This window comes from Danio aesculapii, chromosome 5 (genome assembly GCF_903798145.1).
Source record: "Danio aesculapii chromosome 5, fDanAes4.1, whole genome shotgun sequence".
In the NCBI taxonomy this organism is placed as follows: Eukaryota; Metazoa; Chordata; class Actinopteri; order Cypriniformes; family Danionidae; genus Danio; species Danio aesculapii.
Genome location: NC_079439.1, coordinates 3,718,230 through 3,735,729, shown reverse-complemented (window position 1 = coordinate 3,735,729; position 17,500 = coordinate 3,718,230). Strand labels below are relative to the sequence as shown.

Genomic DNA, 17,500 nt, shown 5'->3' with positions numbered 1-17,500 from the left:
GGCTCTCAGTCCCGGCTGTAAAGGGAACGGAGCTGCGTATCGTAGACTGGAGGAGCTGCTGAAAACACTGCTGGAACAGGCGGATGGTCAGCAGGTCGCTTTCCTTCATCGGCTTCAGCAGGAAGTGGATCTAGAGAAGAGCTACTTCCTGTGCCATCTACTGGAAGCACACAGTCGACCGTCACTGCAGGGGAAAGAGGAGCGCAAAGAGTACGTTGTGTGTTTACTATTAAATATAGATTTTGAATCTAAATGTATACAATAGTTAAATAATAATGTAATTAAATATGTTTTTTAAAGCTTCATATAATTAAACTAGTGATATAATAATATATTCAAATAGAGTAACATGACAGATACAAGTCCTGCTCAGTGGCAAGAGGGATTTTGGGCTGTTCTTCATTCAGAAAATTGTTCAGGTCACAACGTGATGCTGGTGGAGGAAAACGTTTCCTGACTCGCACCTCCAAAACACCCCAAAGTGGCTCAATACTGTTTAGGTTTGGATACTGTGCAGGCCATGCACTTGACTTTCATGTTCACCACTCTTGTTGTGTGTATTGGTGCATTATCATCTGTTACAAACCCCTGATGATGGTCTAGGGCAGGGCTATTCGATTAGTTTGTCATGGGGGTTAGCCAGTACATGAAAAGCATCCCAAATGAGGGGCCGGAGAGATATGACTTACAATATGAGTGATGACACAACAGCATATAAGAGCCCATATGCTGTATTTCTGCTCCTTAAAACACCTATGTTGGATTTTTTTTACGTTAAAATGTTATTGCATTGTATTTAGAAACTATATAATATCACTGCGTTGTACAATGTGGCTTTTTTAGCAAACATATTCAAATGTTGTATTTCAAAGCAAGTTGGTTGATTTAAACGTACAAGCGGTTTTAAGCCTAATTTCACGGCTCCGCCTCTGGCTTCATCTAGTAGTCCCTTCTGCACATGCAAAGGCTCCAATTTCAGCAGTGTTTTGCGACCGTTTGTGCCCGTCATGAGCCATTTTGCCTTCAGAGCGTTCAATGGTGCCGTCGCATCGTCCATTTTTTTTTTACAGTCATTGGTTCAAACATTGTATCTCAAAGGTGGTGTCGTTTATCAGCATAATAATTCACCAATACACACAGCAAGACTGGTGACAGAGTGGTTTAATGAACATGAAAGTGAGTTGAACATCTCCCATGGCCTGCACAGTCACCAGATCTGAATATTATTGAGCCACTTTAGGCTGTTTTGGAGGAGTGAGTTGGAACATATTTTCCTTCAACTGCTTGATGACCCACCCACTATTCTGGAGAAAGAATGGCTCAAAATGCTTTATATATTTATCTCTCTCTCTCTCTCTCTCTCTCTATATATATATATAGATATATATATATATATATATATATGTAAAGATTATTTATATATAATTTTATTTTATATATATTTTATTTACATTTTAACTATAAATCTAACTCTATTTTCATGTCTTACATTTTTTTTTCTATATTTAATTTTTCAAATCTTTTTTTTTTTCCAGCAAAGGGTGTGTTGTGGATCAATCCAGGCGGAGGTCAAAGAGTTGTATACAGGTGACAGGAGGAGTGCAAGAAGGAAATCTTGCTTTATTTCGTTCTCATTCGCTGTCGCAGACGTCCAGAAGCGAATCTCCTCAACCTATGAAGAAGAAAAAGAAGCAGCAGCAGGATTCTGAAACTCCAGCTGAAGAAGAGGCGTCTGGAGGAGATGTGGAGGGTTTACCCGAGCTCGCTTCATCTGATGAGGAATCGCAGAAGTGCTCCACATCCCCATGTTCACAGGACAATATGGAGGAGCAGGTAAGAGTGTTTTTATTTTCATATAGCAGTGGCTTTTTTGTTTTCTGCCATGATGTCCTGTTCAGAGACTGCATCTTGTGCATTGGTGTTTCTTAAAATGTCATAGTTCATTGCTCAGTTTGAGGATGTTTTGCGTTTTCTGCTTGCCTGTGATTGTGTTTGCAAATTTGTGTTGCTATTGGAAACTCATGATGCTTTTGGCTTGAGATTTGTTGGATTATCAAAGCTTGAAATATATCTGTGTTGGTCAATGGAATGTCCTGAAATGGCTAGCTAACTAAACAGATGTAATCATCATTAAAATGATTGATTAGCGGTATTGGTTTTAAATATAGATCATAGTGTTGTTTCAATTTGTTGAGGAAAAAATATATTTTTAAAATATTCTCATCTGGCCACCAAGAGGTCTGTGCAGGGCTGTTTTTTTTAGTCCCGCTCCCGCCAGGTTTTATTCCGCACCCGACTTCTTCCGCTGTATATTCAGTCTTTGTTCACTCACTGTTTTTTTGTTTTCTGCCATGATGTCCTGTTCAGAGACTGCATCTTGTGCATTGGTGTTTCTTAAAATGTCATAGTTCATTGCTCAGTTTGAGGATGTTTTGTGTTTTCTGCTTGCCTGTAATTGCATTTGCAAATTTGTGTTGCTTTTGGAAACTTATGATGCTTTTGGCTTGAGATTTGTTGGATTATCAAAGCTTGAAATATATCTGTGTTGGTCAGTGGAATGTCCTGAAATGGCTAGCTAACTAAATAGACGTAATCATCATTAAAATGATTGATTAGCCAAGAGGTCTGTGCAGGGCTGTTTTTTTTAGTCCTGCTCCCGCCAGGTTTTATTCTGCACCCGTGACCTCTTCCGCTGTATATTCAATCTTTGTTCACTCACTGCCCACTTAGAATAATTTCGTACCCAACCCGACCGTTCCCAAAGTGAAATTTAATTTGAAACTAATTTCGAGAGGAGCACGTGCTCATGATTGACCCAGCTGGTTCACATTAGCTAATCATGATCCTCCAATCAAAGGATCCCAAGTCACTATATATATCCTCATTTCCTCTCTACAACTATCTTCGTCTAGAAGAAACCCCACTCCTCCCCTTCTTCCACCTTTATCCAGAATGGGCGGCACAGTGGCCCAGTGACTAGCACTGTTGCCTCACAGCAAGAAAAACAAAGGCGTTGGGTCTTCACAGGGCCATCTGGTATTTCTGTGCGGAGTTTGCATGTTCTCCCTGTGTCCGCGTGGGTTTCCCCCGGGTTCCCCGGTTTCCTCCCACCATCCAAATGTGCTCTATATTATAGATGAAATAAGCCTAAATCTTCTTTATAATGTCTTACTCTCAGGAAGTTCACCTTGTCCTCAGCAGCGTGGGAGTTTTAGATCGACCTGAGCTCAATCTCCGCTCGCCCTGTGAAAGGAGGGAGCCCTGGGCTCGAGGATCTCTTGGGCTCAGGGCTCTCTCCTGGGACAGCACACCAAAGAAGCTATGTATAAATCGTGAGCTAAGTGTGAACTCTTGAAATCTCACATTTATGTTGGGTACTACCAAAAGAGAGGGATGGGTTGTGCAAGGATTGTATTTATTTTCATTCATCTTGTCAAGATACTTTCAATATTTATCTGTCAACATGGAAAATGTGTTGCAAAAATAAAATAAATAAAACTGAATGAATGTACAACATTGCCTATTTGTTATTTTAATGTAAAATACAAACGTGAAATTTTTCTGTCAACACCGTAGGAAAAGTGTGGCGGAAAAAATAAATCTGTCACTTAAAATTATAAACAGAGGAACAAAACTGTTGGCCACTGTGTAATTAAATAATTTTTTAACCAAACAATTTAACAAAAAAAAGTCTCAATGTTGAATTCAAGGTCTCTCTTACAAAAGAAAAGAGGCACATAAAAAATACAACAATAAACGACATCTCAAAATTATAAACCTTTAGTGAAATGAACGAGAACCGTTACTTGCAAAATCCTCCTTTTTTTCCCAAATTATTTAGAATTTCCAGTTTGTGTGCATTTATATTGGTTTATCAGATCTTCCATTTTGGTTCAGAATCATTTTTATTTCCAAATGTGCTTCACACACACAAGGAATTTGTTTTGGCTACAGAAGCTTCCAGTGTACATAAAGTGACAAGTGACAACACAAAATAAATATGGAAAAAAGAAATACGATAAACATTAATCAAAGATGCAGTTAGTCAAGAAACCTGGATGTTGAGTTGTATGTACAGATTGTTATAAATATACAGGTTATAAGGTGCTGTGTACAAATGCGAATGTAGACAGTATTGCATTGTATATTGATATAAGGTGCTGTGTACAAGTGTGAATGAGAAAGTATTGCACATGTTTATTGCACAGTAGGGGAATATTTAACTGTTCATAAGGTAGACAGCCTGAGGAAAGAAACTTTTCCTGTGTCTGGCTGTTTTTGTGCTTGGTGCTCTGAAGCGCCGACCAGACGGTAACAGTTGGAACAGGTAGTGTGCTGGGTGTGAGGCGTCCAGAGTGATTTTGCGAGCCCTTTTACTCACTCTGGAAGAGTACAGTTCTTGAAGTGTAGGAAGGGTTGTGCCAGTGATTCGTTCAGCAGTCCGGACTATTCGCTGTAGTCTACGGAGGTCAGTTTTGGCAGCTGAGCCGAACCAGACGGTGATTGAAGTGCAGAGGATGGATTGGATGACAGCTGAGTCGAACTGTACGAGCAGCTCCTGTGGCAGGTTAAATGGTTCATCCCCAACTCGCATTCACTTTTCCCTCAGACAGAATTTTCTTTTTCTAGTTTCACGTTTTGATGCAGTTTGGTCTGTGTTTGCCGAATCTGGCATTGAATCCGTGCACAATGGCTCATTTCTCCAGAGCTGCTCAGTCTTTAAGCTTCGTCAGACGTGATCGATTGAGGCGTTGAATGCACTCGGTCAGAAAACCTTCCTTAACAGTCTCTTTAATGCTACTTTTTTATGGTCTTTAATGTTTCCTCTGCTCTCTCAGAGTAGATGGATGGGTTGTATGCATGACGGAAAAAACTACATGTTTGGGACTTGCTTCTTATATCATATTTTGCTCATGCTTGCACTATCAAAGGGGACCTATTATGCAAAATTCACCTTTTTTAAGGGGTTTAAACAGTTGTGTAATAGGAGTGTGTGAATATAGCCAGCCTTTAATGGTAAAAATTAAGTCTATTTTTATCAATTAAGTCTATTGTCCTTTTGGATGTTAATATATAAATATATAAACTAAGGGTATTTGACATGAATGGAGGGAGAAAGAAACGACTGAAGAACCAAATATCACTGCAATTTTTCATTGCCCATACTTCCAGTGAAACTATATTATACAGTGAAAGAAAAATATTTACAATAAATAAATGATGAATTACCTGGGGGGTGGAGAGGAAGTAGTTAGATGTGCTTAAATCAAAGAAATAAATATAACAAAACTCAGTAACTGTTTTCAACCAACTAAACTAAATATGAAAAGGAAAGCATGAAAAGAAACATCTTCAACGTACCAAACATCTTAACTAAACTACTCTCTAATTAAAAACAAAAATACACAAAGCAGCACATTCTCCTGAACCTAATGAACTAATACACAGATGAATCTCGGTGTTGTGTATGTATATCACGCCACTTACTCACTCCTACAACCTCTCTGAGGTATCACTCAAATACATCAGTTAACTGGACAAGTTCACAAGCAAACACACTGCACTTTCAGATCTCAAAACTTTAGACAAGAGAATTAAACACAAGCAAAACACATTCTCTCAGACTAGCCCTCGCAAGAGAGACTGTCCTCACAGAGACCCTCAGAAAGAGTAAGAGCGAGAGATGGAAAGAGATAGAGAGAGAGGTCGCCATTGCAGTTTGGGCTCGGCTTTAAAACGCTACGCTGACCAGCGATTGGTGGCGCAAACCCAGCGTCAGCGGCCAACGTCATCAGCACGAAATGTGGATCCTCCAATGCCGTTCGTTCCTGTAACACACGCATGAAACGACACACCCACATACAAAAACAAACGCACACACATATCCAATATACGTTCTGCAAGCGAACGTAACAATCACACTTGATAAAATCAGTCTGCAGAAACACTTTGATTGACATTCTCCCTTTGTACGTGTCATCAGAGGAGGAAAGCCCCGCCCACTAATGACCATCTATCCCTCAACAGCACTGAGTGAGAAGCAGCCGTCTGCCGTTAGAGTTTTAACATTAGTCCTGTTTTAAATCTGCTGCTATGCTAATGCGTAGGTGTATGTAGCCCCGCCCTTTTTTGAAAAGAGCACAATCTCATTTGAATTTAAAGCGACAGTCACCGAAATGGCACTATTTAATCAAAGCCTAAAAGCGTCAGTTTCAAAGAGCTATAACATTATTTGAGTGGTATTTTGAGCTGAAACACACACACACACACACACACACACATCTAGAGCAGTGTTTCCCAACCCTGTTCCTGAAGGCACACCAACAGTCCAAATTTTCAACCTCCCCCTAATCAAACATACCTGAATCATCTTATCATAACATCAGAAGAGACTCCAACACCTGAAGTTAATGGGTCATATATCCAAAATATGTACTGTTGGTGTGCCTCCAGGAACAGGGTTGGGAAACACTGCTCTAGAGACATCAGAGACTTATTTTACATCTCGTATAAAGTGGTAAACCCCCTTTAATGTTCAGAAAATGTAAACCTCTAGTTTTATTGTGTAATGTGAACCGTAAGGAGAGAGTGAATGAATAAGAGACAAACAGACCCCCTGCTGTGCTGAAACTGAAATGAGATATGAATAATGCAGAAGTATAGAACAAACCCAGAGAAAAGCGTCTCCCCACTGAACCCGTCTCAATGTTTTGATCGTTCTGTCCCTAAAAATGATGATTTTTACTGCCGTGAAATAGTTTGAGGCTTAATGTTGAGCTTTTGTGCATTGTGTTTGTGTGCTTTGCAATGGCTCTCATGACGTTAAAGCTGTGGATTATGAGCTTGTGTTCTTTCTGGATCTGATTGTGTTTAATTGAGGTTTTGATGTGGTTTGCTTGATCACTTCACCCACAAGCTGCAAAACTATGATTCAGCTCAATGTATTAATTATATAATGGTATTATAGGGTTTGTTTAGTATTGAATGGTATTAATAAGTATATTTTGGAGTATTTATTGAATTAAATATTTTATTTAACTCTAACTTTATAATGTTTTTTAACAATGTTTATATTTTCAGTATTCATTTTAATTGTTGTAATTTTGTTATTATTTAAAAATAATGTTTTTTTTTTGTATTTGTCATTTTCAATAGAAAATAAAAACTTAGTTAATTTATGTTTAACTTCTATGTTTATCTCTACTTTATTTCACGTTTGTTAAACTTAATATTTGCCAAGGCAACATTTCTTTCAGACTTCTGGAAACATTTAAAAGCATACAAATAATGTGAGTTTCCGAGTAAAAAGATAGTAGGTCATGAGTGTTCTCATTGTATGTATAAAACACGTGCACATTGGACCATTTTCCTTCGGCTTAGTCCCTTATTCATCAGGGGTCGCCACAGCAGAATGAACCGCCAACTATTCCAGCATAAGTTTTACACAACGGATGCCCTTCCAGCCACAACTCGCGTGGCTGTAAACACGCATACCCACTCATTCACACACACATTCATACACTACGGCCAATTTAGTTCATCCAATTCCCCTATAGTGCATGTGTTTGGACTGTGGGGGAAACTGGATCACCCAGAGGAAACCCATGCCAGCATGGGGAGAACATGCAAACTCCACAGAGAAATGCTAGCTGACCCAGCCGGGACTCGAACCAGTGACCTTCTTGCTGTGAGGCCACAGTGCTAACCACTAAGCCACCGTGCCGCCCTCATGTTTTTATTTTGACAATTTTTTTTTCCTGCCTAATTCAAATGTTTTTTTCTCTTACGTGACCAGACCACTGAACTAGCGTCAGTTCATTTTTAAAATTGGGTCAATTAGACAAGTGATCGAGATGCAACTTCTAGACTCTGGGGCTTAAAAAGAAATCTAAAGTCAGCGTCAGTGGTGTAGTCGTTAATGCGTCGACACATGCACTCCGGTGCTCACGGCGACCCAAGTTCGATTCCTGCCTCGTCGCCCTATGCTGATCCTTCCCCGCTCTCTGCTCCCCACGCTTTCCTGTCAATCCTCTTTACTGTCCTGTACATCGAAGGTGAAAACCCTAAAAAAATAAGTATGAAAAAACAAAAAAAGAAATCTAAATATATAGAAAATGACCTTTTAAAGCTGTCTAGGTGCAGTGCTTAGTAATGCATATTACTAATCAACGGTGGAGTTAATGTAGGAAATTTACTAAATATCTTAATGGAACACGATCCTTTACTTAATATTCAAATCATTTTAATAAAACACTGTCATTTTGACCCATACAATATATTCTTGGCTATTTCTAAAAGTATACCCATGCAGCATTAGACTGGTTTTGTGCTCCAGGTTTACAGTAAAATCAGAATTATTACCCCTCCTGATTTATTAGCCTTAGATTTTTCAACACATTTCTAAACATAATAGTTTTAATAACTCATCTCTAATAACTGATTTCTTTTATCTTTGCCATGATGATAGTAAATAATATTAGACTAGATATTCTTCAAGACACTAGTATTCAGCTTAAAGTGACATTTAAAGGTTTAACTAGGGTAATTAGGGTAAAGTTAGGGTAATTATGCAAGTCATTGTATAACAGTGGTTTGTTCTGGAGACAATCCAAAACAAATATAGCTTAAGGGGGCTAATAATATTGACCTTAAAATAGTAAAAAAATTAAAAAGTGCTTTTATTCTAGCCAAAATAAAACAAATAAGACTTTCTCCAGAGGAAAAAATATTATAGGAAATACGGTGAAAAATTCCTGAATCTGTTAAAACACCATTTGGGAAACATTTGACTCCAACTGCATGTGTTAAAATGAACTGAAATAGAGGCAAAATGCAGCAGATGTGTAAATAAATGCTCTACTTAAATATATGTAGGCATCGTGTGTTTAGTGGTGAAAGAAGAAATGAAGCGCACTGAGGGATTGCGGGTTTTGAGCTCTTCAGGTGCAAATGCATGTTAACCGTGACCTCTGTGACCTGGAAGCAAATTGCCTTGACTTCACGGGTGTTAACCAGCTGTAGCTCATATATCTACTTGAAAACCGAGGTCAGGAAAGGTCTTGCTTTTAATAGCTTTTGTTTTTACGCTTTGTCATCATGGGTTTCCCTAGTCAGATGGTTAAAGTGTTTGACACTGCTGAATATAATATTATAAAGCACATCCACGGGGAGTATCATGGAGTTTTTTTAAAGTTCTATTCCAGACACTGAATATTAGCAAATGTTTATATTAAGTCATCAAATATCTGGGATTTTTGTTTGTCGCTTTAAATGTTAGTTTACCTTTATCAAAAATGTAATTTCACTTCCAAAACTGTCTGTTAAAAAGCAGATGATTAAAAAGCTAAATATAATGCTTGTAAAGCTACCATTGAGTTATCAAATAGGAAAGAGGGAGTGTGTTACAGTCACAAAAACAGTACAAATCTGTGGTAAATTATCATTTGTTGTTCGTTTAGTGGCTATTAAAGTCATGCAAAATTACATTCAAGCTAAAACCATTTTAATGCTGTTCATGGAAATTTAGACTTTCAGTCTAGGGGTGGGCGGTACACCGGTGTCATAGTCATCACCGGTGTAACATTGTGCCATGACATGGATTTTCTAATACCGTCAATACCGTAATAAATCAATTATGTGCCTTGAACGGCTGCATTTACATCAATAATAGCTAATTCCAAATAATAAGGCATTAAATTTTCTTCAAACGTTCAGTTGTGGTCTGAATACATGTCCTTATACTACAGGGCTCGAAATTGCAACCATTTTGGTCGCATGAGTGCCCGAAATGTAATCTATGCGCCCTCATAATATATTTGGGAGCATTTGTGTGTCTGAATATAATGGTTGTAGTGCAATCTGATTAGATTTTCTCTAAAAACTTGCTGAATCGCTCTACGCTGCTGCTGTATTGGTTCATATTAGCTGTCAGTCACTCAACGCTTCCCGCTGTCAGATAACAGGGAGCTTTTGTTACTGCAGGAAATGCAAACGGCTGAAGAGTGAAAAGTGCACAGGTTTGCAAACCTCACCTAAAGTTCTAATAATAATAATGGCGCAGATGACAGCGATCATGACATGAGGTAAATGTTGATCCGCCAGCTGAGATCAATCGAGTGTTTTCGGAGAAGGTGCCCGAATCTCGATGCGTTGCATTCACCGCGTGTTCAGCGCAAATGTCCGCTAAATATAAAGTCTAATACTGTAGACATCATCGCCAAAGAAACTCACCTTTACTAAGTTTACACTGAAACTACAGCTCATAACAAAGAGCGGTATTGCGCCGGTGGTCATCATGAGAATCCTGCTCTGTCTGCTCATAAATTGGTGCGGCTGACTCCCCTGCTTTATTCCACCAACACAGAGAAATGAAGATCAGCTCATAACGAGACTGAGCATTTACAATGACCCACACCAAAACTTTTAAGAGTGATAGAAGTGAGACTTTCTTTTGTCCGTTCTTCCTTGAGATGTATATTATTTTGCTATTGAAAGTAATACCATGATATTATACCATCACAGTTCAAAAGATGAAAAATATCGTGATATTAATTTTAGGTCATATCGCCAACACCTACTTTCAGTCAGTGAAAAGTCAGGAAAAAGTCTGGGAATTTGACATGTTGGCTTAAAATGAGGAAAGCAGATCATGTGTAGTGAACTTATAGATAGCTTTACATTTGCATTTAGTCATTAGCAGATGCTTTTGTCAGAAGTGACTTATAATTGAAGAGGCATTCAGCGATTAAACAAGAAAAGGCAATACACACAAGAACACACACACAATAGATGCAATGCACACAATATACAAGCAATTCCAGCGTTATGGATGTGACATTTGCAGTATAAACTCAAAACATAAACTCACAAAGTAAATGTTAACATTATATTGAAATGAAATATCAGTTTATTTAATCCAAAATAAGTAAGCACAGAGTTATGGGACCAGGAAAATATCAATCTGTAAACATATTTTATAGTTTAATTACGAGAAATAAACACGCGTTATATATGTGACCAAAAAAAGCCTGCAAGTGTATCTTGTGTAACACACGTAGTGTAACACATTTTGAGGGCGCATGCGCACGCAGCGACCAGCAGTGAGAGTTTGGCATGGGACTAGTGCTTGTGTTTTGTTTTGTTTTTTAACCATTTGTTTTTAATAATTCAGACTTCATGTGTTTTTATGTTTTATGTCCTAATGTTTATTTGTTGTTGTTACTCTGCGAGTTCCTTTGTGTGGCACTGTTGTGAGATGAGGACTCTTTAAAACTTTTTTTTTTATATTTTATTTAGAGTTTTTCACATTTTAAAGAACAAACCCCAAATAAACCCAGCAAATAAAAATAAGTACACATATTTGACATGTAAATACATATGCACATACACGTCCACAACTGTACAGATACTTAATCATATTCCTCCATGAGAAATCTATACCTGCACATATTCACAAGTCCAGTCAAATATCTGCATATGTACATTACATGTAGAGCATATACACATATGAGAGTACAAATCAATACAGATAACAAAAGAAGAGGGACAAAAATTAAAAAGGAAAGGAGATAAAAAAGAAATAAAATAATAATAATAATAATAATAATAATAATAATAATAGTGAGATGAGGACTCTTGACTGCAAACCAAATCTACCTTTGGGTATAAATAAAGTAACCTAACCTAACCTTTGTAGAAATTCTGTGAATTAAACTGCACAACCCAAAAGAAATGATGCTAATCAAAAGGAGAAGAGTTGCTCCCTATAGAAAAAAACATGATTGATTTTATTTTATTTGACATTGTTGCATTTATGAGGAAAAAAGCTTGCTTATGAATGTGACACCTCTCCGTTATGGATGTGAGATGTGAAATTGGCACAAATATAATAGTTTGAAAACACTGGCAGAGACGTTTTAGATTTTTTTTTCTAGGCGTGTCAAAATTAATTGTTTCTTTTGTGCACCACGATGCAGACGCGGACAATTTGGTATCGGTTCAGTAATAATCATAACCAGTTATTATGTACTGACGTCATTTATCTCATGTGTCGCCGTAGCTTACTATGGTGAGGGAGGCGAGCGCAAGTATTTACAACACTCCAACTACTTAAAAACGCAGAAACTGCACAATTTGACTGCGTGTGTGTTTGCTGGACAGTCTTTTTCACTGACACTTACAGCAGAAGCCCCTATTTCACTGCGATTGAGAAAATGAAAGTAAACTCCATTTCTCTTTCACTGTGGCCCATTTGACCTGCTGGCGTGACTTTGCCTCTTCTCTCGGCTGTTAAACTGATACTTCTGAATACAGACACGAGCGCGTGTCTGCAGAGTTTTCTCCACCGCGTCTATCATGGATCAGCTGTGATCGCCGCTACTATTTATCAGTGTTTATCATCGGTGAACAGCGGCAGAGCGTTAGAGCCAATCACAGCCCTTTCTGTTGAGCGCGTGACCAATCAAAGTGGTGAAAGATCGAACTCGCAAGGCTCAGAAAGCGAGCAGGATATTTATATTTGTTTATTTACTATAAATGCTCGTGTTGTTCTGTGCATGTACTTCAGTTTTTAAAGGTACAGTTCGTATATCTGACTGTTTGTATTAAAGGACAAAATTGTATTACAAATAGAATATAAATATATTTATACATTTTAATACAAGAATAGTTGTGCTGTGAAGAAAATATAAAACTGTGTATGGAAAGCATCGTCAATGCACTGAGATATCGAATTGAATCGAATCGATGGCATGATAATTGTAACCGAACCGTGAGACCAATGTAAGTTCACACCTCTAATTTTTACAGTACTGTCAAATACAAGCCTACACAAACAACTTAGAAATAGTTTTGCCATTTTGGTGAAAACTTTTCTATTATTAATAGAACTGTTTAACTATTATTTTCATGACAAGGTTGACATTTGCATGGAGTTGCTCATACAAAGTAACTGTTCTAAACCTTTGTGTGCTTTTGCGGATGTTTTCATCCACTCTGGGGTGGTTTTGAGTCTTAATTTGGCCTCAACTTTCTCTGTTTCAGCAAATGGGATGATTTTTGCTGACAAATCTTATTTTGAGACATATTTTGGGAAAGTGCTTTAAAACAAAAAATATTCATCAATACACCCTGGGCAAATTGACTGCCCTTTGGTTATGTTGGGGGCTGTTTTTGCCCCATTGACTTCCATTATAATGACTTTTGTTTGCAAAGCCATGACATAATCATGCATTCATGATTGTTGCTGATTTCCCTGTTGGGAAGAGGTACATTTAATAATTTTTACTGTTGATCATCAGTTGCAGTGCAAGAAAACTTTGTTTCTGGATAAACATTATATTATTGTATGGAGTATAGTGTGTGTGTGTGGGCGTGTGTGAGAGAGACCTTTGCACACTTACCTTGATGTGTTTGAGAAACTAACAAATAAGCAGCTCAGCTCTCATAACACAGTAAACACAGTAAGTGTATTTCTGTACACGCACTATAATCTGCTGTTTTACTCCACTCAACTCTATGGAAAAGCCAGAAACATTTTGTGCACAGTCCTATCTAAAGAGTTAATGCTGCCAGCTGATGATCAACAGTTATAATTAAAAGTTGTACCTCTTTCCAACAGGTAAAAAACACCAACAATCAAGAATGCATGATTATATGCTGTCATGGCTTTGCAATCAAAAAATGTGATTATAAGGGAAGTCAATGGGGCAAAACAGCCAATAACATAACGAAAGGGGAGTCAGTACAGAAGGATTAATATAAATATAATGTTAATATAAATATAACACACTGAATGCTGAGATCACTTCTACTGAGCTTGGACAAACAGCTAACCCACTTAAATGTATCAGGGTTCGCCGTGCACATCCTTTACTAATTACACAAACAAAGGCCTACAGCTCACAAATTGAAACCAAGCCTCCTAAATGATCCCTGATTTACATATCGTTTCCTCTGACTCACAAAGTTTTACACCTAATTCAGTGTTTCCTCCAGGATTTTTTCCAGCTGTGGCGGCAGGCCTTTTTTACACAGATCGACGAACTACCTGTGGCGTTATTTCAGTGACAGATATCGTGAGCGCAGTTTTACAAGATCGCATTCGCATTCGCATTTATGTAATAGCCTACGAGCATGCGGATCTCATTGTTTGCGCGCCGATTTCCTCTGCTTGTGCACAAAACTATTTACACGCTCCCTCAAATATACGTTGCTCAAGCGCAGATCTTCTAGTGCGCTCTTAAATAAACACTGCTGAAGTGTGATTGTGCGTTTATGTACCGAGTATGTCTACAACATTTATTAGATTTGCTAGGAATATTTATGAACGTCTCCAATAGACCTACAGAGCGGAATTAATGCGTCCTGAAGTAAAGTGAAGCGCCTATACATTGTGTTTGCTGGCCTCACGCATCACACACCTGCCAGTCAGTCAGTCAGCACGTAACCTTAAAGGGTAAACAAATAACGCACAGCACTACCACTGTTACGGAAACGTTCGCGCTGTTATTATTCACTTGCCTTTTAATGCGCTTTGGTGCGATTATCACTCGCTATTAAAAAAGACGACTGAATGTTTTGAATGAGAAGCTGTAATGAAGCTGTGGTGGCATCAATTTTGGCGTAGCGCCCCACCATGGAAGAGAGAATGTAGCGGAAACCATGTAATTGCAAATAAGGGTGCTTTCACATCTGTAGTTCACTTCATTTAGTCCAGACCAAGGGCAATAAATAATACATTGTAGCATTTTCTGCCGTCTTTGGGCCGTTTTCACACTACACTGCTGGCTTTGGTCTGAACCAGATGAAAAGAACCAAAATGCAGTCATGTGACAATCCACATCTCTCATTGGCCAGATGTTGTTGAACATACTTCCTAAATTGCTTATCGATTGGTCAGAATTGACGTGCAGGAAAATGCCAATGGAACTTCCGCACGTAAACAAACCGGCAGACACAAATTGTCACTTTTTACTATGGAGCTACGACTGCACTGACTGATTGTATCCCTGCTCATGGTATACATCACTTTAGGAAAACTATACATTTCGAGAATGAAGCACGGCAGTGGCTGGAAAACAATGTTTTAATGCATCACGCGTCACTTCAGGAGGAGGCGTGAATTAATTTAGCTAAACTGCGACATGGTCATCTTGCGGAAATATTACCTTTGATCAATCAGGTAATGTTTTTCCCTCTCTCCCTCTCCCTCTCTCTCTGTTGGCAAAGCGCTGTCAACAAATATTTTTCCTCCACATCCCATAATGCACAGCGCATCAGCCAACGGCAGCTGGATTAGTCCAAAAGGCGCAGTACTTTTTGCGGTTTGGTCAGTTTTGGCTCGGATCATGTTCTCACCACAAACGAACCGCTCCACCATTCGTTTGAAAGCGCACCGAGACCACCTCTTCAAGGAGCTTTTGGTGCGCACTCGAGTACGATTGCTGCATTCACACCTGCCTAAACGAACGGCACCAAAAGGGAAAACAAACTCTAGCACGATTCAACCGAACTAAATAAGGCAGGTGTGAAAGCACCCTAAGTGCAGCTATTCTTGTAATAAACTTGCAAAAATTGCATCAATACAAAACATGACAGACGCTTGATATAAATATAACACTTATATGCTATGTACTGCCATCCACACTGAATGCTGAGAGGATTCTACTGGCCTCTTTTCTAGGAAATAAAAAGTGTTTCTTGCAGTAAACATAAACAATCCCTGAATGTGAATGAACTATGAATAAATCCATTAGGGTCTTGTGTATATGTATTTGTGTTGTGTGAGGGATGGACTGTATTAATGAGTTGGAAGTTTATAATCATTTAATATGAAACGGCTAATGGCACGTCTGTCTGTCTGGAGACACGAAACTGAATCACATTACAGGATAATTAGATCATTTTCTGCAGTAATGCTCTATTCGTGTTGTACACCGACAACACACTGTCTACTGTCTAGGGAAAAATGGCGTGTTGAATATAATGTCATATACAAAGATGAACATTTGAACCGTATTATGCTCCATGGTTGTCACATGAGATCTACAGCATGTTGCATGATTATGATTAAGATTTCCATTTTGCATTTTTACATACTTTGCATAACTTACACCCCCCCCCCCCCCCCCCCCATAACCATTGCACTATTTAATACTGCACACTGACAAAATGCAATCTGTTAGCATATCTTTGAAAACATAGTGCCTTCCCTGCCATCCAAAGCCACTGCCGTCCGAAATCACGAACACACACATTAAAGATGACAGTAAACAACCCACTAGATCATGTCATTTGCTAGTTACAAAATCTGTATAGTGCCTAATAATACTACTCCCAATAAAAATCTGTATTGTATCTAGCATGTTTTCAGTTGTGTAGCTAGCAAAACTTGTCACAACGTGCAATATTTCATGCATGCAAGGATTGCTGGTCTCACTCTCTAATGCGCTTCGTCCTAAAGTGACTACTGTATGCTTAGTGGTTGACCGGTGACGTGCAGTAATCACACTCATTACTAAACCATACCTACATGCTTTTTCAGACCGAATATTCAAAGTAGCATGGTGAACAATGTAGGAACGAAGAGACTTTTCAACCAAAACATATATAGCATATAATCATTGCACTACACTGCACATATACATTAGTACTTTAATGAAATACATAGCTATTTGAAATTCCTGGTTATATTAAATAACAACCTGTAAATTGTTAATATCTATTTGCATATACCTGATTAGCAATAGCAACCTCTAATATATTTATAAATCTCTTATTATGGTTAATACAATCTGTATATTATGTTCATAGTACATCCATCTGTATATATTACCCATAGTTTTCTTTAAGTGCACTTTATAACTTATACCTGTATCCTGCAATTGCTGCTATTGCACTGCTGGTTAGACCTAAACTGCATTTTGTTGCCTTGTACTTGTATAATGACAGTAATGTTAAATCTGCAAAAACTTTCATTCTTGACCAGTCAAATTATTGACAAAAAAAAAAAAAAAAGACTAGGGAAGCAATGCATTTTCATCCATTGGTCTTGTCCAAAAGACAAAAATAAAACAATAAAGAAAATAACAGCAACTATGCTCTGCTTTTCCCTTCAGCCGTGATCAATGCACAGTCTGAAGAAGCTTTCACATCGGATGCAGAAAGAGCTGCACTGTGAAACCCATTTCTTTTAATGGCTTGCAATAGTGTTACTGTGTTGTCATGGCAGTGTTGTTAATATGACGCGACTGGTCAGTACTGTCAATACATTTTTAATTCATTATAATTTATGCATTTAAAAGTTCTCCAGAATTGCTTTAATAAAATAATAAATAATTATTACAAGCAATTTTGGTTTTGATATTTGGCCAAATGCATCTAGGTGTGAGCCTCGGCCCACAATTTTCATTTCGGTGCATCTCAGAAAGAGACCAAATATCAAACGTGGTGTATGGAAATAGATGGCATGGCTTATTATTAATATTTTATCATATTCCTC

The 17,500-nt window shown here is 38.1% G+C and overlaps 1 protein-coding gene across 1 annotated transcript in view; it reads left to right on the top strand.

Annotated features, from left to right (window-relative positions):
- The window catches only part of LOC130229898 (peripheral-type benzodiazepine receptor-associated protein 1), a 262,006-nt gene that overhangs the window by 401 nt on the left and 244,105 nt on the right, over positions 1 to 17,500 (top strand). Inside the window, exons 1-2 of the mRNA XM_056458919.1 lie at positions 1 to 210; positions 1,536 to 1,833. The exon at positions 1 to 210 is cut by the window's left edge and continues 401 nt beyond it. Of these exons, the coding sequence (XP_056314894.1) occupies positions 1 to 210; positions 1,536 to 1,833 (508 nt within the window). The remainder of the gene's footprint in view (positions 211 to 1,535; positions 1,834 to 17,500) is intronic.